Genomic DNA, 26487 nt, shown 5'->3' on the forward strand with positions numbered 1-26487 from the left:
TGTCACAGAAGGCGTCTCCAGCTCCCTGGAAGGCATGCGAATGCTGTGTGGGTGCGTTGCTGTCTAGTGAGCGCACTGTGACGCTTCAGAGGAAAAATTTGTAAAAAACCAAAACAAACGAACAACACTGCAATAGAGTGATTAGCCTTCCTGCCTACTGTGGTCCCAAACCCAAATCAATCTTGTGATAAAAAATCTTGTGATAAATCTTGTGAATCTTGTGATAAAAAGAAATAGCTCAAAATCCTTTTATCCTGAGTTTCAAATCATGCTGCCAGGAATGTTTCTGATCTGAAAGTTGTATAATGAGTTTCTGTTGAACAAGACAATTTCCTGCTGTCAGACCCCTGCCATCTCTTCTCCCGAGGGAGGAAAATAGTGTACCCCCCACCCCGTGCCTCCTACTGCTCACAGAGCCGCAGCCTGACCAACAAGGGTGACAAGGGCGTGCTGGGGGGCTTGGCCGCCCCGGGGATGGGGTCGGGGCTGCAGAGGGCTCGAGAAGGCGCTCTGGATAACAGCTTCAGCTGTGGACTGAGATGTCCTAGGTCCGATTCCCGCCTCTGTGACTCTAGGCAAATCACTTCGTTCTCTGAGCCTCAGTTTACTGGCACGCAATATGGGGCTAACCCCAGCGCGCACCCCCAGGCCACTAGGCACAGAAGGCGACCCCGCGGGGTCTTGAGGGGACTGCGCAGCCCGGGCGCCGGCACTCACCTCCGCCGTACATCTGGCACAGGTAGGGGAAGCGCCACACGTTGCCCAGGCCCACGGCGTACGAGATGCAGGCGAACACGAACTGCAGCGGGGTGGCCCACAGCGGCCGCGCTTCGTCCATGGCCCCGGAGCTCGGCGCGCGGCGCGCTCGGTGCGCGGCCGCCAGGAGCGCCGTCCCGCCCGGCTCGGCCTGGGGATGGCCCCGCGCCTCTTCAGCGGCGGCTCGCCCGCTTTTTAATTGCTAATCTCATTAACGGCGCTCGCGTCGGAGGGGCGAGGCTGGTAAATGGATGACGGCGAGCCCCACCCCGCCGCCGGGCCGCCGCGGCCGGGAAGGCACCCGAGATTGCGCCGTACGGGATGGCGCCCGGGCCCCTCCAGCTCGACGTGGGGTCTGGTGCGTCGGCTGTGGAGCTCCTGGGAGTGGTCAGGTTCCCTCGAGCACCTACCCAGCATTTACAGAGTGCCTACTGTGTGCCAGGCTTTGTCTGGGGACAGGGCTGTGAACACCACAAACATCCCCAGCCCTCCCGGAGCTAACATTCTGGTAAAGGGAACTGCTTAAATGAACTGGATGAAATAGCCCATTTTCAACTAGTTTTGACCTACAGAAAGGATAATTCCATATGGTTTACCCTAGTCCATATTTAAGACAGAGAGAGGCAAGGAAGGCAACTAAGGCAAAGGGGTTAGCAGTTCTGGGGGCGGGGGGGTAGGCTGGGGTGGTCAAGGAGGGCTTCCCAGAGGAGGGGACTTACACTTACCCAGAGACCAGAAGGAAGCAAGGGACTCCCCCCCCCCCCCCAGCGGAAGAGAGGTGATCCAGGCAGCCATCTCCTTCCATTCACAGACAGGTTGTGTGTGCCTACTGTGTGCAGGGCCGGGAGTCTGGCTCTGTAGTGCAGGATGGGGCCAGGAATCAGGTTTCGAACAACCACTGTGGGAGATTCTACTCCTGGGGCCAGAGATTCTGGTTCACTAGGCTCGAGCAGGTGGGGGCTAAGAAACCTCATAGTTCTACCAGCCTCTCAGGTGATTTGGTTTAAGGAGGTCGCTAGAAACGACTAAGTCAGGTGATTTGGGAGTGAAGCAGGATCTGGCTTTGAATCTCAGTTCTGCCACCAACTTGGCTGTGTGACCTTGTACAAGTCATTTAACCTCTCTGAGCCTCTGTTTCCTTATCTATAATGGGAACAAATATTTTCCCCTTCCATGAGTTCATGTGAGAATTAATTGAGAATTTAGCTTACTATCGGGCACATACTAAGTGCTCAACAAAGAAGTCATTACTACAGGCTGAATGAATAACACACTAATGACATACTTTGAACAGTGCACCTGGTACAGAGTAAGAGCTAAGAAAATACTTGATAAATAAGTAAAATTAAAAGGAGATGAAAAGCAGAGGTGCCAGTGGGAATCTTAGTTGATGCCAAAATGAAATCACCACTGTGGCTCAACCCCTGGTTGGACTGTCCCAGGAGTTCCTGCCTGGCTAGCGGCACAGGAGAAAGCGGGGTGTGCTGAGGAAGATAGGGGCTCCTCAGACATACCACCTGTCCTCGACCTTCCTACCTCCAACAAGCAAAGGAGAAAAAGTTCTCAGTGCAGCAGGGGAGACGATTTTGATTTTGAGACTTCGAATTCTAGGCAGTGTTTTTGTTTACCCCTCACCTCCTCCCCAGAGGAACCCACTATCCTGGTTTCTATCCCAGAGGTCAGTTTCAGCTGCTCTGACCTCTACAAAACTGAACTCATGCAGTATGTGCTCTTTGCTGCCTGGCTTCTTCAGTGGGATTTACTCACATTCTGGTGTGCCGTGTATGATGTCCTTTATCCCTGCCCCCTAGGGTTCTGAGGTGTGAACATACTCGAGTTCATGGCTGAGGGACGTTTGTGTTGTCTCCAGTTTGGGACTGTGATGAATAAAGCGTTACTGAACATTCTAGTACGTGTCCTTAGGTGCATGAATCCACTCATTGCTGGGAACTCCGGGCCATCAGGTAGGTATGTGTGCACCTTTAGTAGACATTGCCAAACTGTTTCCAGAGAGGTAGTACCAGGTTACGCTCCCGAGGGTTTCAGTTGCTGTGCATCCTCACCAACGCTTGTCATTGTTTTCAAAGTTCCACCCGGTCTTGTGGGTGTGTAGTGATAGTTCGCTGTGGCTATTAATCTTAATTTCCCTAATGCTAATAAGGCTGCATACCTTTCCATAGGCGGATTGGGTCATTTGCATATCCTCTTTCATGGAGTGCCTGTTCGAGTCTTTTGCCGGCTTTTAAATGGCTTGTCTGTATAGTTCTTTATATATTCTGAATATGGGTCCTTTGTCAGTTTTATGTATTACAGATTTCTTCTCTCAGTCTGTGAGTTGCCTTTTTATTTTATCAGTGGTGTCTTTTGATGAACAGACGTTCTTAATTTTAATAAAGTCCCAATTTACCAATCTTTCACCTTAGTCTTCTCCTTTAGTTTTTTTTTTTTAATGTCATTTTAAGAGATCCCTCCCTTACCAACTCCAAGGTCATGATGATATTCCTGATAATTAAAATTTGTGGCAAAATAAGTCTCAGAGACCCACAGAGAGGGCTGCCTTTTAATGCTGTCGAATAGTAAAGAAGGCATGTTGCTGCCTCTAGCCATCCGCCTGGCATGTTCTTGTTCTCATAAATGACTTTTCCCTAGACAGTACCTGGCTATGTGGCCGCATTTCAGACACTGGGCACCTTGGAGAGATGCCCAGCCTGTTACCTGGAAGAGGAGGTGGCTTCGTGTTTGTTGGTTTGACATAAGCAAGGCCCCTCTTCGATTCCCTCCCCCAGGGATCAGGCCAGCACCTCTGTCCAGTCACACTGGCAGACTCCCTGGGAGCCTGTTCATGCTGTGAGGCCCTGGATAGGGCTGTGGGTAGCACAAGGAGGCATCCCTGTAACAGGACTAAGTAACACCTCAGGCCTCCTGGTAACATCCCTACACTTTCCTGAACCCCATCTGACAAAACTCTAACCTGACAAGACCCATTGTGCTGCTGTGGCTGCTAGGAGAGGACAGAACAGGCCTGGGTGGGTGTGCTTGCCCAGGGAGCCAGCAAAGCAGGGGGGTGGACGTTAGTGGTGGTGGGCTGGCAGATGGCTAACAACTGGCTCTCTGCGGCAGGAGCTCTGATATGTAGGTTTACCAATTTCTATGGTGTAAATATTCCCACCACAGCCGATTCCAAGCTACCAACATGGTGTCACTGAACATGGAGTTGGGAGAGAAGTGCAGTAGCTCACCGTTAAACAGAACGTCCACCACACATATGCAATGATACAGATAACCTCAAGAACAGAGCTAATAGTGTAGAAAATAATTAGGAAGTGGTGGGCTTTGAGTATTGACTACCTCTGTTTTAAATAATTTGTTAGTTCATATAACTTAATTTTTAATAATGGCTGTGTTTACGGGACTTCCCTGGTGGCACAGTGGTTAAGAATCCGCCTGCCAATGCAGGGGATGCGGGTTCGGGCCCTGGTCTGGGAAGATCCCACATGCCGCGGAGCAACTAAGACCGTGCGCCATAACTACTGAGCCTGTGCTCTAGAGCCCACGAGCCACAACTACTGAGCTCTCGTGCTGCAATTACTGAAGCCCATGCGCCTGGAGCTCATGCTCCGCAACGAGAAGCCACTGTAGTGAGATGCCCGCACACCCCAACGAAGAGTAGGCCCCCGCTCGCCGCAACTAGAGAAAGCCTGCGCACAGCAACGAAAACACAATGCAGCCAAAAATAAAATAAATTTTTTAAAAAAACACGAAAAAGAAAAGAATTCTTAAAAAAAAAAAAAAGGCTGTGTTTAGCAATCAAGTCACAAAATTCCTGAAAATGTACCAGGTGGCACTCACCAGCCTGTAGGTGCTGGCCCAGCACTCTACAGGGACCCAGGGCTGGGGAAGCAACTTCTGTGTGGCAGGGGCGAGGGGAGCGAGTTCAGCTCTCAGTGGTCAGGGGCCCAAGGGCAGCAGGGTTTTCGGCTTAGCTAAGCCCCACCCCAAGTGCTCCCCGGGGGCCTACACTAGCAGTGAGGAAGAAATCTTCCCGCGGACCAGCCTGTCTAGTCTCACTGTGCCACGTCACGCAGGACACACTCCCTGAAGGATAGGCCAGCCTGCCCGAGTCATCTAATTTAGGGAAGAGGGTGGAGAAAGTGGGGATGGCCCCGACTCGGCTGTGTGGGTGTGGGTCATGGCCCCGCGCCAGCGTTCCAGTTTCTCACCCACCAGCTATCGCCACACAGCTTTCAGTACGTGCTCACCCTAGTGATCCTGCTGTTACTTAATCCCCTTTCAGTGGCTCCCAGTTCCCCACAAGATAAAGTCCAAACTCCTCAGCCTGGTCTGGAAGGCTCTAGGAATTTTAAAAAATTGGGCCCTGAGGAATTTGATCCTTGCTTACCTAGGTTCCAGGAGAAGCTAGACTTTTCACCTCCCGGAAAATGCTGTGCATTTTTATACTTCTGGGCAGTTCCCTCAGCCAGGAACACCTTCTCCCTTCTTCACCCAGGAAAAGCCTGTCCATTCTTCTTGACCCAGATGGAATATTACCCTATTTAAGAAGCCCCAGCACCTCTATCCCCAGCCAGAATATATCACTCCCTCTCCCCTGCCCTCAAGCCTGGGTGTACATCTGGCTTCTAACACTTTCAGTGCTGCCTTGTCAGGAAAAGTGTAAGATACATGTCCCCTCTGGGCTGTGGCTGGTATCATGTCTAAGTTATCCTTTTTTCCCTAGTGCCAGGCGCATGGTTGAGTCTCACTGAAGTTAGCTGATAAAGGAGAAGCCTGCTGCAGAATCTGAGCACTTCAGTATAAATTCCATAGCATCCAAGACCCCGAGACGTCCATGCTGCAGAAGGTTTCTTCAGGCATTTCAAGTCTTTATTGCCCACCTACTACTGTGTGCCAGGAGCCAGCTTGGGGACTTGAGGTAAAACCTCTGAACATGGCCCTCCCTTCCCTGCTCTCCAAGGCACCTGCTCACTCTCCCATGGGGAGCACAGAGACACACACAGTGCAAATAGGCGTGTGGAAGCCGCCAGGAGGAGGTTCTGCAGAAGAACACTGAAGCTGCTGTGGGGACTGGTCTAGCTCAGGTGGTGAAGATGAGGGCCCTCCCAAGAGCCTGGGGGAGCCCCTGCTCCGGGGCTGAGTGTGTGCACATATGTATGTGCATGTATTTGTGTGTGCCTGCATGTGTACATATGTGGGTGCATACATGCCTGTGTGTGTGTGTGTGTGTGTGTGTATGTGTGTGTGGTGCTGAGGAGACAGTGAAACTGAGCAGGACCCTCTGAAGCCTTCCTGGGTACAGAAGTTCCTCTGTGTCCCCGTTTCTTGTTTGTAGAAAAAGGCTTTAGTCTCCCAGGCCTTCCCTGAGTTCCAAAGAGCAGACTTAAGCAGTTACTAATTAGGGAAGTGAGGGCATGCAGAAACAAAGAGAAAGCAAATGGTTCCGTAGGAAAACCAATTAGTTCAGTGATAAAACAGTCTTAGTTTCCCCTCAAGAGACACACATAACAGTCTGACGCATATCTTTGAGTTTTTATGCAGAAACTAAGACACCCGCCCAGGTGGAGGACTACATGCTGACTCCAAGACCCCAGACTGGGACCAGAGGGAGGGTTGATAATTAAGATTCCTGAAACACCAACCTGTTACCTCAACACCAACCAATCAGAAGAAAGTCTTGCACCCTGCAGCCCTCACCCCAAACACTGCCTTTAGAAACCCTTCCCTGAAAGCCATCGGAGAGTTAGGGTCTTTTGAGCATGAGCTGCCTGTTCTCCTTGCTTGGTGCTCTGCAAATAAATGCTGTACTTTCCTTCACCACAACCTGGTGTCAGTAGATTGGGTTTGTTGTGCAGCAGGTGAGCAGACCCAAGTTCAGTTCAGTTAAAGTTTTGGCAACCATGAAATGACAGCTGTCCCAAGTGGGCATCTTGCCCATGGCACATTGTCCCCTGGCTGGTGGTGACACTCAGATTCTGTCCAGCAGCTGCCTGAGCACCTTCGTCTCAGGGGCAAACCCTAGAACTTGCTGCTGACCAGGCATTGCTGACCCATGGTGCTTTTGGTTCTACGGTGAAGGAAACAAGGCTCTGGTCCTGGTCTCTTAGACACCTCTGGCAAGTGCCAGAACCTTGTGTGGGACATCAGGATATTCTTCCCTACTGGGTTGCCTTGATTGGAATTTCCCTTTTTTGGGAGGGAAAGGCATAGGACTTGATCGTCTGGTTTTGGGTGGAGTACTGCTTTAATTGGATTTTCCATTCTGGGTTGAGGAGTTCCTTGGCCATCAGGCACCACCTGAGTGGTAATTGGGAAACTCCCCGTTAGACCAAGGCTTGCCTGCGCCCCCACCTGGAATGGCAAGTAGGAAACCTTCCATTCTTGTGCTAGGGAACTGCAACCCTGAGAGGCCATCAGATACTGATCTGCCTGTTTCTAGTAATACCAGCCGTGTGAAAGAATAATGGGAAACCATAACTCTATTCCACCTTGTAGTCCCATATGTGGTGCTCCAAGGACAATGGTGCTTCAAGGACAAAGGACAACCCTGCCTGAAAAAGTGTCAGCATCACACCCCCTACCAGACTCTTAATCACCCTCCCCACCATGTTGCGATGGTTATGAAATTCCTGAGCCCACCTGGGTGACACCCACCTGGGTAACGGGACCTGACCCAAATAAGGAAAGGCATCTGCCCTGTCCTACTCCCACCCTATAGAAGGAAGGTATATGTGCCTCGACCAATCAGCAAACGAAATTTTCACTTGGACCATTCCTTTGTTTTCTGGCTATAAAAACTGATCAATAGCACATGTTCAGTCTTGACTCTCCCAGACTACTAGGAAGTCTGCCCGCTGTTCTGGCAGCAACCCTTCCCTCTAATAAATCCTATCTTCTTTACATTCTGCCTTATGTCTGGAAATTCTTTTCCAACCTGCATTCAGACCACAACACCCTAGGGTGTATTTTGCAAAACTGGGAGATCTTCAGCTATGCTCCCATGAAGGAAAAAATGATATTTTATTGTAATACTGCTTGGCCTCAGTACTCCCTGGGATCTGGAGAACAATGGCCCCTCAATGGTGCTTTAGATTATAACACCATCTTTCAATTAGAACTGTTTTGTAAAAGGGAAGGAAAATGGGATGAAATTGTTCATGTATAGGCTTTTATGATATTCTATCAATGTAAGCCTTTTGGAATTGGTTTGGCTTTTATCTTGGGTGTGTGCATGAGTGTCTTGGTACATTATGTCCAAATCCTGTTTTCTCTCCCTGGTTTTGACCCTCATTAAGGGGTCCTGGTTTTGGAGGAAACTCTACCTGTAGGAGAGGAAGAAAGTGAAAGGATTAATCATTCTCAGAGACATTCCTGGTATTGACCCTTGTTAGAGGGCCCTGGTTTTGACCATTTAGAGGGTCCTGGTAACTTGAATGTGGTCTAGACAGTCCTAGAAACTGATAGTTTAAATTTGGTCTTGAGTCTGATTCAGAGCAGGTAAGTTCACCTGGAAGTGTGAAGGTGAGTGAACGATATGTATTACTGTCTATTACTGTGGTTTGTTTAGACTGAACTGGCTATTTGAGAACTGAAGGAAACCACCATGAAAATGGCCAAAATGGGCTCTTTTGACATTCCAAAACTGGTTTTTGCATATGCAGTTAGAAGATGCTGGTTTTCTACGAGGAACTTATTTTTTTCTCTGGGTGCCTTTGAGATGTAAATGTTCTACCAGGGCTCTCAGGAACTCATCTTATCTGACCCTCTCCTATTCCTAAGACTGAAAAAAAAAAGGGGGTGGGGGAAGAGGCCTTTTAATTCAAGCAGGAAAACTATGAGATATCTGTGTCCACGTGGATGTATGTATGTCTGTGTATATTATAGATATGATGTCTTTACCTCCAGGTGGTATTATCAAAATTAATTTGTAAATCAGCTCTATTTAACTGGTTTAAAGGAAATTTAAGTGCTTATATAAATTCTTGGAAATATAAAGGAAACTGATCAGAATGAATTTCAGGTTCACATGATCTGGGAAATATTCAATATTGAATTAATATCTGGTATTAAAGTTAGTGTAGGCTTGTTGGTTTAATTGGTGAGGATGTCTTTAACATCATCAATATTGAGTATGGTAGTTTTATTGTACCTAGTCTAAATGTATCATTAATTACAATAAATATAAATGGATTAAATGGACCAGGTGAAAGAGACTATAAGACCAGAATAAAAAAATTCACACATACACTTACATGCCATTTACAAGAGAAAAATCAAACAAGATCACAGAAATATTTACAGTAAAATGATGAAAAGGATATAGCAGGATAACGTTATCCAAAAGAAAGCTAAGAGGAGCTGTATTACATCAGACAAAATAGACTTTAAACCAAAGAGTGTTATTAGTGATAGAAAGAACATCTATCACTAGAAAGATGTAACATTCTGAAAGTTGAATACAATTAGTAAAATAGCTTCAAAAACCAGGAAGCAAAGAGTGATAGACTACAAGGAGAAACTGACGTATCTGCTATCATGATGGAGATTTCTGCACTCCTCTCTCCATTGTCGGTAAAGCAGAAAATAAAGAGTAGAGAACAAGGAATGGAAAATGATAGATTATTAGAATAAGAGCCAAATGGAACTTTTAGAAAGGAAAAATAACTGAAATTAGAAACCCAATGAATGGGTTTAAAAGTGGATTAGACACAGTTGAGGAGAGATTTGATGAACTCAAAGATATGTCATAAGAAATTTTCTGGAACACTGCACAGAGAGATAAATAGGTAAAAAATATGAAAAGAAGTTAAGATATATAGACAAGCTATGCAGGGCAATAAACGCTTACCTAGAATTCTAGAATGAAAAGAGAAAGAAACTGAGACAGAGCCATACTTAAAGTACTAGGAGCTGAGCATTTTCCACTATGGATTCATGCAGTCCAGTCAATCTTATGCAGGATTTAAAAAAAAAAAATCTCTCTATCAATCTCAAGATGCATCAGGATGAGGCTCCAGAACATCACGGTGAGCGCTGAATCCATGACACAGGTCTCACTGCAGAGGACTGTTTCATTTTGGGGATTTTGAAAAAAATAGAAAGGTAGAACTTAGGTCCTGGACAAGTAGAATAGCATATAATTTAGAAGAGTGATAAGAATTCAAATGTTCTACAGAGGTGAATAACTTTAGACTCTGTGATGGTATGCAAAGTGAACATTTCAGGGAGCTGATGCCAAATGCTTTTTATAGCTCTCCAGGATCTAATCAGTGTTCATATATTGCATTTGGTTGTTATGAATAGAGTTGCTTTTAGGACAGTTTTCCTACCTTTTAAATTTCATGATAATTGACTTTCTGAAGAGACCAGGCTAATTGTTTAAATTGCAGAATGTCCTACATTCAGGATTTGCCTGATTGTTTCATTGGGGGCCATTTAACACCGTTTCTTCCTCCTTATAACTTGCAGAGAACATGTTCAATTTAGTCTTTATATGGCATGTGTGATACATACTATAGCACTGTAAATGCACTTAGGCAATTAATTGTATTTGTTACTGACAGACTTTGGGAAAAAAATGAGTATGTAACCTGAGCTTGCGATTTACGTTCACAAAATGAGAGACAATACTGACCTTCTCCACTAAATTTAGACTATCTGGCACATCTAAGTGAGGCAGAATGCCCCTAGGATGGCGAAGAATCACTGGCTAGGACTGAAGTCCGGTGACCGCACAGAGCTGGGACTGGGGTGGCAGCTGCAGGCTGTGGCTCTGTTTCTAGGGCTGCTTCTGCTGTGAGATATGAAAAAACTAATGGGACACAGATTACTTTGATGGCAGATTTAAAAATGAGAGAAAAGAAAATGAGAAGTCTAAGGCTTGAAAGCAAAGAAGACTTAACCTAAAATGATAGGGAAATCATAGCATAAATGGTTTTTTTTTTTTTTTGCGGTACGCGGGCCTCTCACTGTTGTGGCCTCTCCCGTTGCGGAGCACAGGTTCCGGACGCGCAGGCTCAGTGGCCATGGCTCACGGGCCCAGCCGCTCCGTGGCATGTGGGATCCTCCCGGACCGGGACACGAACCCGTGTCCCCTGCATCAACAGGCGGACTCTCAACCACTGCGCCACCAGGGAAGCGATAGCATAACTGTTTGAATGTGTATACTTTACTATTACTTACTGGTAAAAACTCAGGGCTTTGTGAGACTCAGAGTAAGGTTAAAGAAAATAATAAATTTAATATGCTGTGTCCTTTTGTCCACATGCCCACTTCCAAAGGACAGCTGTTTCAAGAAAGCAACCTGAAAGGCTTTTCTGTAAACGGATCCTTCTGTTGTCTGAAGGAACTCATTCGGGTAAAGAGCACCAAGTAGGCATTGTTTAGAAAGGCCCAAATGGAACAAACCGGCATTTTTCAGGTCAGAGGGAACAGATGCAGAAACAAGCTTATTTGGAAAACATTGTGGCTTCTCACCACGACCACTCAGCTGATCACCTGCGTTAGTAAGATCCAGCCACATACTATGAAAACACCGGCCTGAGAGCAGCGGTGAACCATTCCGTACTTTGTGTTGGTGTTGGCTACATTTATTTCTTCACCTCAAATATTTTTGCTGGGAACAAGCAATCAAGACCAACTAGAAGGCATAATCTGGTGGAGAAAAACAGAGCCCTGTGAAAATATTTTCAAGGGTCAGAGTACGCCTGGGGCCACGCTGTCTCAATTAGTGACCCCCAAAGGAGTTTCACTGTGTCCTGCTGTGCTGTTTTGTGCCTGTTCTCTCATTTCATAACAGGAGAAGCCCTATGAATCTCACTCTGCCAGAAAACGCACATGCTTCGTTTCACAAGCTCAATAGCTCAAATTACACTGGATTTCTTTCACCTGTCGATATGCAAAATGTGGTCTCTGGCCCAGAATGGGCACCACTGGGGAGCCTGTGAGAAATGCAGACTCTTGGGCCCCTCTCCAGGCCTCCTAAGTCAGAACCTATGTTTTAGCAAGACCCCCAGGGGATCTGTAGGAAGGTTGAAGTTTCAGGAGCATGCTGGTTCTTCAACCTGGTTTCACGGCAGGATCCTCTATGCAGATTTAAAGCACAGATGCAGGATGCCAAGTGAGTGTTCGTTTAGAAGTCGCGTGGCATTTTCCACCTTTCAAATTTCTTCTCTAAAATACACTGAGTCAACAGAAAAAAGATCTTAAAGATAATTTTGTTGTATATGCAAACAAAAATTTCTCCTCCTGAACTTGAGGAGCTTGAAATCTTTTCCCTGCTTACCAAGGTGCCACATTGCCTGGATATAGTTCAAGGCCCTTGGGGAGGGATTTTGCTACATGGATTCCCTGCTGTATCACAGGGAGTGACATATTTCCCAAATTTCTGACTTTCTGTTTTCCATTTCCCAACATACAACCTACCCAGAATTACATTTTATCACGGTCTGTCATGTTTTGTTTTCATTTATTCAGTACTTTAAAATTCCGACTATATAGGATACCTATAGGAAAGTACATTCACGTGTGTAATGTAGCAAATAATTGTTAGTGCCCATGTAGCCACCACATAAATGAAGAAATAATGTCTACTGCTCAAGAGCACTTTCCACCCCTCCTCTGTGCAGTTCTCCAACGCCCCACCTGCCCAGAGATTACCACTATTCTGTTTCTTAGCTTTTCTTTATGATTTTACTATCTATCCACATACCCTACAAAATGTAGCTTGGTTTTGCCTGGTTTTGAACTTTATGGAAATGGAATCCTAATGTATTTTGCTGTTTTACTTCTGTTGTTTAACATCCTGTCTGTGGGACACATCCATGTTGTATGTAGCTGTCACTTGTGTATTTTCATTGCTGTAGACAGTCAATTTTATGATTATAGCACATGGGAATTTTCAGTAGAACACTGTGTAATTCAGTCTATTTTTTTTTTTTTTTTTGGCTGTGTTGGGTCTTCATTGCTGCGCGCAGGCTTTCTCTAGTTGCGGCGAGTGGGGGCTACTCCTCATTGCGGTGCATGGGCTTCTCATTGCAGTGGCTTCTCTTGTTGCGGAGCACGGGCTCTAGGTGCGCCGGCTTCAGTAGTTGTGACTCACGGGCTTAGTTGCTCCGCGGCATGGGGGATCTTCCCGGACCAGGGATCAAATCCGTGTCCCCTGCATTTGCAGGTGGATTCTTAATCACTGTGCCACCAGGCAAGTCCCGATTCAGTCTACTGAACTTTGTTGAGACTTGCCTCACAAGGTATAGTGTGGCCAATCTTTACAAATATTCTCTACGTGGTTAAAGAGAGAGTGGATGCAGCAGTTTGAGGGCAGTGCTTTACTTGTCTGTTAGGCCAAATTTGCTTTGGTATGGTTCCTATCTTCATATTCTGATTTTTTTTTTCTCTGCTTGCTCTGTCAATCACTGAGAGAAGGGTGTTAGTATCTTCCACTATGATTGTGGATTTGTCTAGTTCTCCTTTTAATTGCATCCATTTTTACTTTATAGATTTTGAAGCTGTTAGGCAATCAAACTTTAAATTGTTGTATCTTCCTGGAGAAATAAAACTTTTATCTTATAGAGTGACTCTTTTTATCTCTAGCAGTGTTAGATTCTCTTTTTATTTGAATAATTTACCTGCAGATTGTTGTGTATTTTTTATGTTCACAATCCTGCCATCTATAGATAATGACGTTTTTTTCCCCTGGACTCATGCTTTGGTTTGAAGCTCCAGCACAACGTTGAATAGAAGTGGGAAGAGCAGGGGACTTTACTGTGTTTCTAAGATCAAAGCGTAAGCATTCCACACATCACTACTCAGTATGGATGTTGAGTTTTATCAAATATAAATCAAATCAGGTCACTCCTCCGCTCAAACCCACAGGTGGCCTCCCCATCTCACTCATCACAAAAGACAAAGTCCCTGCAGTAACCTACAAAGCTCTGTATGGCCTGACCCCCTCACTGTTTCTATGCCCTCCTCTCCTACTACTTTGCCTTGTTCAAACTACCCCAGGCACAGTACCAGATTGGTCCTGCCTTGGGGCCTTTGCACTGGCTCTTTTCTCTGCCTGAATGTTATTCTCCCAGATACGACATGACCAATTTCCTTACTTCCTCATATTTTTGCTCAGACCTTCTCATGAGGCCTTAGTGATAAGCTCAGCTAGAATAGCAACTGCCACCCCCAGGCTGTTATACCCTCTTTCCTGCTTCACTCTATCTCCTTGGCCCTTATCACTATTTAGCATATAATGTGAGTTTCTCATTTATCAGGTCTGATTCATTAGTTTATTTAGAGGTAATTATTGATTGTCCCTATGTGCAGGGCCCTGTTCTAGGTACTGGGGATGCAGCAGTAAACAAGACAACCCAGACCCCAGGCATACATTCTAGTAGGAAGGAATACAAGAAAACACACTGCTGCTTCTCCATCTCAAGAAAAAAATCCCTTTGCTTGACCCCACTTTCCCTTCTGGCTTCTGTCCTGTTTCTTTCTACTCTATCTTATAGCAAACCTCATCAAGAGATGTCTATACCTACTTTGTCTCAGTCTCTCTCCTCCCATTGTTTCTTACAGTTAACTGTCTTGTCAAGGTCACCAACGATCCCAGACGTGGCTAAATCGAGCGGTCCATTCTCAGGACTCCTTCCCTTGCCCGCTCAGCTGTTTCTGACCCAGGTGCTCACTCCTTTCTCCTGGGGCACCTTTCCTAGCTTGCTTCCAGGACAGCACTGTCTCCTGGATTCACTGCTCAGTCTCCTCTGCTGATTCTTCCTCTCTCCATGATCTGTGATATTGGGCTTCTCACCTACACTCACCTCTGTATCTTTCTTTTTTTTTTTTTTCGGTACGTGGTCCTCTCACTGCTGTGGCCTCTCCCGTTGCGGAGCACAGGCTCTGGACGCGCAGGCTCAGCGGCCATGGCTCACGGGCCCAGCCGCTCCGCGGCATGTGGGATCTTCCCGGACCGGGGCACGAACCCGCGTCCCCTGCATCGGCAGGCGGACTCTCAACCACTGCGCCACCAGGGAAGCCCTGTATCTTTCTTTATTGTGGTTTAAAAGCCACTTATTCATTTATAACTCCCAACGTTGTATCTTCAGCCCAGACCACACCTCAGATGTTTAGACTTGTATGTCTACCACCTCCCCAAATCCCCATTTGGAGGTCTGGGGAGGGAGGCATCTCAAACTTGTCTAAAAGTGAATTTCCAATTTTCGATTCCCAAGACCTGCTCCTCATCCCTGATACCAAGTCTAACCTTTCAGTTGCTCAGACGGAGACCTTTGGAGTCATTCTTGATTCCTCTCTAATCCTCACTTCCAATCTGAGCTGCTGTCCTTTTCGTTTACCTTCAAACTATACATCTGGAATCAAACTCTCCTACACTGCTAGTAGGAGTATAAGCTGTCAAACTGGAAAACTCTGGGGCAGTACCTGAGTATTTATACATGCTGCTATCGGGCAACGGCACTCCTAGATGTATGTATCTCCACGAGAAGATCCACCCCAAATGTTATGGCAGCATTCTCTGTATTCTCTGTACTAGCCCAGAAGTGGAACAACCCCCAGTGTCCAGCAACAGTAGAATGGATATGTAAATTACGGACTATTCACTGAGGGAACACTATACAGCAATGAGGATGAACAAACAATTGCAACATACAATAACATAGATGAATCTCACAAACAGAATTGAAAGAAGTTGGACACACTATATACTGTATGATTCCACGTATATAAAGTTGGAAACCAGCCAAGATGAGTCTCAAGTGCTAGAACTCAGGAAAATGGTTACCTCTGCAGGGAGATGGTACCAGAAGGGGGAGCACAGGAAACCTCTGGGGGGCAGACAGAAGTACTATTTTTTTTTTTAAACTTCTGGCTGTGTTGGGTCTTCACTGCTACGTGCAGGCTTTCTCTAGTTGCGGCGAGTGGGGGCTACTCTGTTGCGGTGTGTGGGCTTCTAATTGCAGTGGCTTCTCTTGTTGCGGAGCAGGGGCTCTAGGCGTGCGGGCTTCAGTAGTTGCAGCATGGGGGCTGCAGTAGTTGTGGTGCGTGGGCTCTAGAGCACAGGCTCAGTAGTTGTGGCGCATGGGCTGAGTTGCTCCGCGGCATGTGGGATCTTCCCAGACCAGGAATCAAACCCATGTCCCCTGCATTGACAGGCAGATTCTTAACCACTGTGCCACCAGGGAAGTCCTGGGGGGGCAGATAATAAGTGATTCTTCACCCTGCTCCTAAACGAAGTGTTTACATTGTGAAAATTCTATGCACTATGCACTTAATGATTTGTGCATTTTTTGGAATTTATTTTATTTTTTAATACAGCAGGTTCTTATTAGTTATCCATTTTATACATATTAGTGTATACATGTCAATCCCAATCTCCCAATTCAACTCAACAAGCCCCACTCGCCCCGCCCCCGCTTTCCCATCTTGGTGTCCATACGTGTGTTCTCTACATCTGTGTCTCTATTTCTGCCCTGCAAACCGGTTCATCTGTACCATTTTTTCCACATAGATGTGTTAATATACGGTATTTGTTTTGCTCTTTCTGACTTATTTCACTCTGTATGACAGTCTCTAGGTCCATCCACGTCTCTACAAATGACCCAATTTCGTTCCTTTTCATGGCTGAGTAACATTCCATTGTATATATGTACCACATCTTCTTTATCCATTTGTCTCTCAATGGGCATTTAGGTTGCTTCCATGACCTGTCTATTGTAAACAGTACTACAATGAACATTGGCGTGCATGTGACTTTTTGAATTATGGTTTTCTCTGGGTATATGCCCAGTAGTGGGATAGCGGAGTCATATGGTAATTCTATTTTTAGTTTTTTAAGGAATCTCCATACTGTTCTCCATAGTGGCTGTATCAATTTACATTCCCACCAACAGTGCAAGAGGGTTCCCATTTCTCCACACCCTCTCCAGCATCTGCTGTTTGGAGATTTTCTAATGATGCCCATTCTAACTGGTGTGAGGTGATGCCTCATTGTAGTTTTGATTTGCATTTCTCTAATAATTAGTGATGTTGAGCAGCTTTTCATGGGCTTCTTGGCCATTTGTATGTCTTCTTTGGAGAAATGTCTATTTAGGTCTTCTGCCCATTTTTTGATTGGGTTCTTTGTTTTTTCAATATTGAGCTGCATGAGCTGTTTATATATTTTGGAGATTAATATTTTGTCCATTGATTCATTTGCCAATATTTTCTCCCATTTTGAGGGTTGTTTTTTTGTCTTGTTTGTAGTTTCCTTTTCTTTGCAAAAGGTTTTAAGTTTCATTAGGTCCCATTTCTTTATTTTTGTTTTTATTTCCATTACTCTAGGAGGTGGATCAAAAAAGATCTTGCTGTAATTTATGTCAAAGAGTGTTCTTCCTATGTTTTCCTCTAAGAGTTTTATAGTGTTCAGTCTTACATTTAGGTCTCTAATCCATTTTGAGTTTATTTTGGTGTATGGTGTTAGGGAGTGTTCTAGCTTCATTCTTTTACCTGTAGCTGTCCAGTTTTCCCAGCACCACTTATTGAAGAGACTGTCTTTTCTCCATTGTATATCCTAGCCTCCTTTGTCATAGGTTAGTTGACCATATGTGCATGGGTTTATCTCTGGGCTTTCTATCCTGTTCCATTGATCTATATTTCTGTTTTTGTGACAGTACCATATTGTCTTGATTACTGTAGCTTTGTAGTATAGTCTGAAGTCAGGGAGTCTGATTCCTCCAGCTCTGTTGTTTTCCCTCAAGACTGCTCTGGCTATTTGGGGTCTTTTGTGTCTCCACACAAATTTTAAGATTTTTTGTTCTACTTCTGTAAAAAATGCCATTGGTAATTTGATAGGGATTGCATTGAATCTGTAGATTGCTTTGGGTAGTACAGTTATTTTCACAATGTTGATTCTTTCAATCCAAGAACATGGTATATCTCTCCATCTGTTTATATCATCTTTAATTTCTTTCATCAGTGTCTTATCATTTTCTGCATACCGGTCTTTTGTCTCCCTTGGTAGGTTTATTCCTAGGTATATTATTCTTTTTGTTGCAATGGTAAATGGAGTGTTTCCTTAATTTCTCTTTCACATTTTTCATCATTAGTGTATAGGAATGCAAGAGATTTCTGTGCATTAATTGTGTATCCTGCAACTTTACCAAATTCATTGATTTGCTCTAGTAGTTTTCTGGTAGCAACTTTAGGATTCGCTATGTATAGCATCATGTCATCTGCAAACAATGACAGTTTTACTTCTTCTTTTTCTATTCGGATTCCTTTTATTTCTTTTTCTTCTCTGATTGCCATGACCAGGACTTCCAAAACTCTGTTGAATAACAGTGGTGAGAAAGGACATCCTTGTCTTGTCCCTGATCTTAGAGGAAATGCTTTCAGTTTTTCACCGCTAAGAATGTTTGCTGTGGGTGTGTCATATATGGCCCTTATTATGTTGAGATAGGTTCCCTCTATGCCCATTTTCTGGAGAGTTTTTATCCTAAATGGGTGTTGAATTTTTCAAAAGCTTTTTCTGCATCTATTGAGATGATCATATGGTTTTTATTCTTCAGTTTGTTAATATGGTGTATCACATTGATTCATTTGCATATACTGAAAAATCCTTGCATCCCTGGAATAAATCCCACTTGATCATGGTGCATGATCCTTTTAATGTGTTGTTGGATTCTGCTTGCTAGTATTTTGTTGAGGAGTTTTTGCATCTATATTCATCAGTGATATTGGTCTGTAATTTTCTTTTTTGTAGTACCTTTGTCTGGTTTTGGTATCAGGGTGATGGCGGCCTCATAGAATGAGTTTGGGAGTGTTCCTTCTTCGGCAATTTTTGCTAAGAGTTTGATAAGGACGGGTGTTAGCTCTTCTCTAAATGTTTGACAGAATTCACCTGTGAAGCCATCTGGTCCTGGACTTTTGTTTGTTGGAAGATTTTTAATCACAGTTTCAATTTCATTACTTGTGATTGGTGTGTTCATATTTTCTATCTCTCCTGGTTCAGACCTGAGGGACAAATTGTTTCTAAGAATTTGTCCATTTCCTCCAGGTTGTCCATTTTTTGGCATAGAGTTGCTTGTAGTAGTCTCTTAGGATGCTTTGTACTTCTGCAACGTCTGTTGTAACTTCTCCTTTTTCATTTCTAATTTTATTGATTTGAGTCCTGTCCCTCTTCTTCTTGATGAGTCTGGCTAATGGTTTATCAATTTTGTTTATCTTCTCAAAGAACCAGCTTTTAGTTTTATTGATCTTCGCTATTGTTTTCTTTGTTTCTATTTCATTTATTTCTGCTCTGATCTTTATGATTTCTTTCCTTCTACTAACTTTGGGTTTTGTTTGTTCTTCTTTCTCTAGTTCCTTTAGGTGTAAGGTTAGATTGTTTATTTGAGATTTTTCTTGTTTCTTGAGGTAGGCTTGTATAGCTATAAACTTCCCTCTTAGGACTGCTTTTGCTGCATCCCACAGGTTTTGGGTCACTGTGTTTTTGTTGTAATTTGTCTCTAGGTATTTTTTGGTTTCCTCTTTGATTTCTTCAGTGATCTCTTGTTTATTTAGTAACGTATTATTTAGCCTCCATGTGTTTCTGTTTTTTTTTTCTTCCTGCAATTGATTTCTAATCTCATGGCGTTGTGGTCAGAAAAGATGCTTGATATGATTTCAATTTCCTTAAATTTACTGAGGCTTGATTTGTGACCCAAGATGTGATCTATCCTGGAGAATGTTCCGTGTGCACTTGAGAAGAAAGTGTAATCTGCTGTTTTCGGATGGAATGTCCTATAAATATCAATTAAATCTATCTGGTATATTGTGTCATTTAAAGCTTGTGTTTCCTTATTAATTTTCTGTTTGGATGATCTGTCCATTGGTGTAAGTGAGGCGTTAAAGTCCCCCACTATTATTGTGTTACTGTCGATTTCCTCTTTTATCATTGTTAGCAGTTGCCTTATGTATCGAGGTGCTCCTATGTTGGGTGCATGTATATTTATAATTGTTATATCTTCTTGGATTGATCCCTTGATCATTATGTAGTGTCCTTCCTTGTCTCCTGTAACATTCTTTATTTGAAAGTCTATTTTATCTGATCTGAGTATAGCTATTCCAGCTTTCTTTTGATTTCCATTTGCATGGAATATCTTTTTCCAACCCCTCACTTTCCGTCTGTATGTGTCCCTAGGTCTGAAATGGGTCTCTTACAGACAGCATATATATGGGTCTTGTTTTTGTATCCATTCAGCAAGCCTGTGTCTTTTGGTTGGAGCATTTAATCCATTCACGTTTAAGGTAAATATCGATATGTAATTTCCTATCACCATTTTCTTCATTGTTATGGGTTTGTTTTTGTAGGTCGTTTTCTTCTCTTGTGTTTCCCACTTAGAAGAAGTTCCTTTAGCATTTGTTGTAGAGCTGGTTTGGTTGTGCTGAATTGTCTTACCTTTTGCTTGTCTGTAAAGCTTTTGATTTCTCCGTCGAATCTGAATGAGATTCTTGCCGCATAGAGTAATCTTTGTTGCAGGTGCTTCTCTTTCATCACTTTAAATATATCGTGCCACTCCCTTCTGGCTTGTAGAGTTTCTGCTGAGAAATCAGCTGTTAACCTTATAGGAGTTCCCTTGTATGTTATTTGTCATTTTTCCCTTGCTGCTTTCAATAATTTTTCTTTGTCTTTAATTTTTGTCAATTTGATTACTATGTGTCTCAATGTGTTTCTCCTTGGGTTTCTCCTGGATGGGACTCTCTGCACTTCCTGGACTTGGGTGGCTATTTCCTTTCCCATGTTAGGGAAGTGCTTGACTATAATCTCTTCAAATATTTTCTCGGGTCCTTTCTCTCTCTCTGCTCCTTCTGGGACACCTATAAAGCAAATGTTGTTGCAGTTAATGCTGTCCCAGAGGTCTCTTAGGCTGTCTTCATTTCTTCTCATTCTTTTTTATTTATTCTGTTCCGCAGCAGTGAATTCCACCATTCTGTCTCCCAGGTCAGTTATCCGTTCTTCTGCTTCAATTATTCTGCTATCGATTCCTTCTGGCATATTTTTCATTACAGTTATTGTGTTGTTCATCTCTGTTTGTTTGTTCTTTAATTCTTCTAGGTGTTTGTTCTTTAATTATTTTATGTGTTTGTTAAACATTTCTTGTATCTTTTCGATCTTTGCATCCATTCTTTTCCTAAGTCCTGGATCATCTTCACTATCATTATTCTGAATTCTTTTTCTGGAAGGTTTCCTATCTCTACTTCATTTAGTTGTTTTTCTGGGGTTTTATCTTGTTCCTTCATCTGGTACATAGCCCTCTGCCTTTTCATTTTGTCTATCTTTTTACGAACATGGTTTTTGTTCCACCTGCTGCAGGATTGTAGTTATTCTTGCTTCTGCTGTCTGCCCTCTGGTGGCTGGAGGCTTGTGCAAGTTTCTGATGGGAGGGACTGTTGGTGGGTAGAGCTGGCTGTTGCTCTGGTGGGTAGAGCTCAGTAAAATTTTAATCCACTTGTCTGCTGATGTGTGGAGACGGGTTCCCTCCTTGTTGGTTGTTTGGCCTGAGGTGAACCAACAATGGAGCCTACCCAGCTCTTTGGTGGGGCTAATGGAAGACTCTGGGAGGGCTCACACCAAGGAGTATTTCCTAGAACTTCTGCTGCCAGTGTCCTTGTCCTCACAGTGAGCCACAGCCACCCCCCTCCTCTGCAGGAGACCCTCCAACACTAGCAGGTAGGTCTGGTTCAGTCTCCTATGGGAACTGCTCCTTCCCTTGGGCCCCGATGTGCACACTACTTTGTGTGTGCCTTCTAAGAGTGGAGTCTCTGTTTCCCCCAGTCCTGTCGAAGTCCTGCAATCAAATCCCGCTAACCTTCAAAGTCTGATTCTCTAGGAATTCCTCCTCCTGTTGTCAGACCCCCCAGGTTGGGAAGCCTGACTGGGGGCTCAGAACCTTCACTCCAGTGGGTGGACTTCTGTGGTATAAGTGTTCTCCAGTTTGTGAGTCACCCACCAGCAGTTATGGGATTTGATTTTATTGTTATTGCGTCCCTCCTACCATCTCATTGTGGATTCTCCTTTGTCTTTCGATGTGGGGTGTCTATTTTGGTAAGTTCCAGTGTCTTTCTGTCGATGACTGTTAAGCAGTTAGTTGTGATTCCGGTGCTCTCGCAAGAAGGAGTCTATGCACTTTTATGTAAGTTTTACTTCAATTTATTTAAAAAAATTTTTAATTTAATTAATTAACTTGTTTATTTATTTTTGGCTGCATTGTGACTTCGTTGCTATGAGTGGTATTTCTCTGGTTGCAGCGAGCGGGGGCTACGCTTCATTGTGGTGTGCAGGCTTCTCACTGCAGTGGCTTCTCTTGTTGCAGAGCACGGGCTCTAGGTGCATGGGCTTTAGGAGTTGCGGTGCATGGGCTCAATGATTGCGATGTGCAGGCTCTAGGGCGCATGGGTTTCAGTAGTTGTGGTGTGTGGGCTCACTATTTGTGGTGCATGGGCTTAGCTGCTCCGCTGCATGTGGGATCTTCCCAGACCAGGGATCAAACCCATGTCCCCTGCATTGGCAGGGGGATTCTTTTTTTTTTTTTAATTAAAAAAAATATTTTATTTATTTTATTTTTGGCTCTGTTGGGTCTTTGTTGCTGCACATAGGCTTTTCTCTAGTTGCAGCAAGCAGGGGCTACTCTTCGTTGCAGTGCACAGGCTTCTTATTCCGGTGGCTTCTCCTGTTCTGGAGCACAGGCTCTAGGCACGCAGGCTTCAGTACTTGTGGCACGTGGGCTCAGTAGTTGTGGTGCACGGGCTTAGTTGCTAAGTGGCATGTGCGATCTTCCTGGACCAGGGCTGAAACCTGTACCCCTGCACTGGCAGGTGGTGCGGGCGGATTCTTAACCACTGCGCCACCAGGGAAGTCCCAGGGGGCAGATAATAAGCGATTCTTCATCCTGGTCCTACACGAAGTGTTTACTTTGTGAAAATTCTTTGCACTGTGCACTTTTATGTAAGTTTTAGTTCAATTTAAAAGAAAGTCCAGACTCAATCACACCCTTACCACCTCTGCTGCTCCTACCTTGGTCTAAGTCATTGGTTCTCACCCAGATGAATCCTAAAGTGCTCCTGCTCCTGCTCCCAATCTTGCCCAAGGACAGTCTATTCTTTTTTTTTTTTTTTTTTTTGCGGTACGCGGGCCTCTCACTGTTGTGGCCTCCCCCGTTGCGGAGCACAGGCTCTGGACGCGCAGGCTCAGCGGCCATGGCTCACGGGCCCAGCCACTCAGCGGAATGTGGGATCTTCCTGGCCAGGGCACGAACCCGTGTCCCCTGCATCAGCAGGCGGACTCTCAACCACTGCGCCACCAGGGAAGCCCAGTCTATTCTTAATATACCCAGACTGGTCCTTTTAAATGTCATCAGATTTTATCATTCCAAGGCTCACAACCACAATGTTTCTTTCAGAGTAAAACCTTGAATCTCTCCAGCAGTCCCCCAGGCCAGCATGATCCTGCCCTGCTGCTCTTGCTGACATGATTCAGGCATGTAGCTCCTCGCTGCCTTTCAACACGCAAGGGCTGCTCCCACCCAAGGCCTTTCCCCTGGTGTTCCCTTGGTTTGGGGTGCTCATCCCCCAGGGCTGACCCCTCACAGCCTTGGCTCAGTGTCTCCTCAGTGAGGCCTACTCTGACCCGCCCACTGATCTTGCATCCAGCATCCCTCTGGCACTCTTTGTTTTTTTTGGCTGCACCACGTGGCATGCAGGATCTTAGCTTCCCGACCAGGGTTCGAACCCATGCCCCCTGCAGTGGAAGCACAGATTCTTAACCACTGGACCACCTGGAAAGTCCCCCTCCGACACTCTTAATCCTCCTAATTCTACTCCATTATTATTACGTTACCACAGCACATTCTTCTTCTAACATACTGCCAAAACTCATCAAACTGTACCTTAAAATAGGTGTATGTTATTGTAAACTTTATCTCAAAAAGGTGGTTAAAAATAAGGTGGTTTATTTGTTTAGAATAATGTAATAATTATCTAAGGGAAATACCCACTGTGGACCCTGGAGCAGGTCTAAAGATGTTACATTAGAGTCCAAAAACATTTGGCAAGAATGCATAGTGGTAGGAATGTACACTGGCACAGCCACTGTGGAAAACAGTATAGAGGCTCCTCAAAAAGCTACAAATAGGGACTTCCCTGCTGGCGCAGTGGTTGAGAATCCACATGTAGGTGACACGGGTTTGATCCCTGGTCCGGGGAGAGCCCACATGCCACGGAGCAACTAAGCCCGTGTGCCAGAACTACTGAGCCTGTGCTCTAGAGCTTGCGAGCCACAACTACTGAAGCCCGCGCGCCTAGAGCCTGTGCTCTGCAACAAGAGAAGCCACTGCAATGAGAAGCCTGCACACCGCAACAAAGAGTAGCCCCTGCTTGCTGCAACTAGAGAAAGCCCGCGTGCAGCAACGAAGACCCAAAGCAGCCAAAAAATAAATAAAATAAAATAAATAAATAAAAAATAAATAAAAATCTTAAAAAAAAACCCACAAAAGCTAAAAATAGAACTACCATATGGTCTAGTAATTCCACTCCTGGGTATATATCTGGAAAAAACGAAACACTAATTCAAAAAGATACGTGCAGCCCAATGTTCACAGCAGCACTATTTACAATAGCTAAGACATGGAAGCAACCCAAGTTCCCATCACAGATGAATGGAGGAAACCATAAACAAACAAAAAAGACAACCCACAGAATGGGAGAAAATATCTGCTAACGATGTGACTGAAAAGGAATTAATCTCCAAAATTTACAAACAGCTCATGTGGCTCAATATTAAAAAAACAAACAACCCAATCAAAAAATGGACAGAAGACCTAAATAGACATTTCTCCAAAGAAGACATACAGATGGCCAAGAGGCACATGAAAAGATGCTCGACATCATTAATTATTAGAGAAATGCAAATCAAAACTGCAATGAGATATTACCTCATACCAGTCAGAATGGCCATCAACAAAAAGTATACAAACAATAAATGCTGGAGAGGGTATGGAGAAAAGGGAACCCTCCTACACTGTTGATGGGAATGTAAACTGGTACAGCCACTATGGAGAACAGTATGGAGGTTCCTTAAAAAAACTAAAAAAAACCCAAAAAGCTACCATATGATCTGGCAATCCCACTCCTGGGGATATATCCAGAGAAAACCATGGTTCGAAAGGATACATGCACCCCAATGTTCATTGCAGCACTGTTTACAATAGCCAAGACATGGAAGCAACCTAAATGTACATCGACAGATGAATGGATAAAGAAGATGTGGTACATACTACTCAGGCATAAAAAAGAATGAAATAATGCCATTTGCAGCAACATGGATGGACGTGGAGATTATCATACTAAGTGAAGTAAGTCAGATAGAGAAAGACAAGTATCATATGATACCACTTATATGCAGAATCTAAAAGAAATGATACAAATGACTTATTTATAATACAGAAACAGACTCACAGACTTAGAGAACGAACTTATGGTTACCAAGGTGGGGGAAGGATGGGGGGGGTGGGTAGATTGGGAGGTTGGGATTGACGTATACACACTGCTATATTTAAAATAGATAACCAGGGACTTCCCTGGTGGTCCAGTGGGTAAGACTCCACGCTCCCAATGCAGGGCCTGGGTCTGATTCGTGGTCGTGGAACTAGATCCCTCATGCATGCCACAACTAAGAGTTCACATGCCGCAACTAAGAGTCCACATGCTGCAACTAAGTCCGCATGCCACAACTAAGAAGTCTGCATGCTGCAACTAAAGATCCTGTGTGCTGCAACGAAGACCCGGCACAGTCAAAATAAATAAATATTAAAAAAAAGTAAAATAGATAACCAACAAGGACCTACTGTATAGCACAGGGAACTCTGCTCAATATTCTGTAATAACCTAAATGGGAAAAGGATTTGAAAAAGAAGAGCTACATGTATATATATAACTGAATCACTTTGCTGTACACCTGAAACTAACACAACATTGTTAATCAACTATACTCCAGTATTTAATAAAAATTAAAGAAAACCAGACAAATGGATAAAGAAGATGCGGTGTGTATATGTGTGTGTGTGTATATATATATATATATACACACACACACAATAAAATATTAGCCATAAAAAAGAATGAAATCCTGCCATTTGCAGCAACATGGATGGACCTAGAGAATATTATGTTTACTAAAATAAGACAGAGAAAGACAAATACTGTACGCTATCACTTATATGTGGAATCTAAAAAATAATACAAATGAATGTGTACTCAAAACAGTAACAGACTCACAGATAAAGAAAACAAACTTGTGGTTACCAAAGGGAAGAGGAAAGGGGGAGGAACAAATTAGGGGTATGGGATTAACAAACTACTATGTATAAAATAGGTAAGCAACAAGGATATACGGTATAGCACAGGGAATTATAGCCATTATCTTGTAATAACTTATAACTGAGTATAATCTGCAAAAATACTGAATCACTATGCTGTATACCTGAAACCAACATAATATTGTAAATCGACTATACTTCGATTAAAAAAAAAGAATGTAGGGTAGAAGGAAGCAGAAAATATAAAATTAAAGTGACAGAAGGCAGGTGGTTCCGACTACTGGGAGCCTGACCAAGGAGGCACTTTCAGAATGGCACTGTTAACAGAATCCACGTTTGGGCCACACAGCAAGTTCCTCACCTTCTGTGTGAAGCCCTG

General features: G+C 44.1%; 1 protein-coding gene across 3 annotated transcripts in view; it reads right to left on the minus strand.

Moving 5' to 3' along the window:
• SLC6A20 (solute carrier family 6 member 20) overlaps window positions 1-26487 on the minus strand; it is a 92299-nt gene that overhangs the window by 42593 nt on the left and 23219 nt on the right. Inside the window, exon 1 of one of the 3 annotated variants that reach the window (XM_073811090.1) lies at window positions 718-25176. The exons of 1 other annotated variant lie outside the window; for it this stretch is intronic. In XM_073811090.1, coding sequence (XP_073667191.1) covers window positions 718-838 — 121 coding nt within the window. In that variant the 5' untranslated portion in view covers window positions 839-25176. Of the gene's footprint in view, window positions 1-717; window positions 25177-26487 lie in introns of those variants that run through there. One more of the 3 variants, XM_033864720.2, reaches the window with a different exon arrangement.

The sequence above is a fragment of the Tursiops truncatus genome, chromosome 10 (assembly GCF_011762595.2).
Source record: "Tursiops truncatus isolate mTurTru1 chromosome 10, mTurTru1.mat.Y, whole genome shotgun sequence".
Classification (NCBI taxonomy): Eukaryota; Metazoa; Chordata; class Mammalia; order Artiodactyla; family Delphinidae; genus Tursiops; species Tursiops truncatus.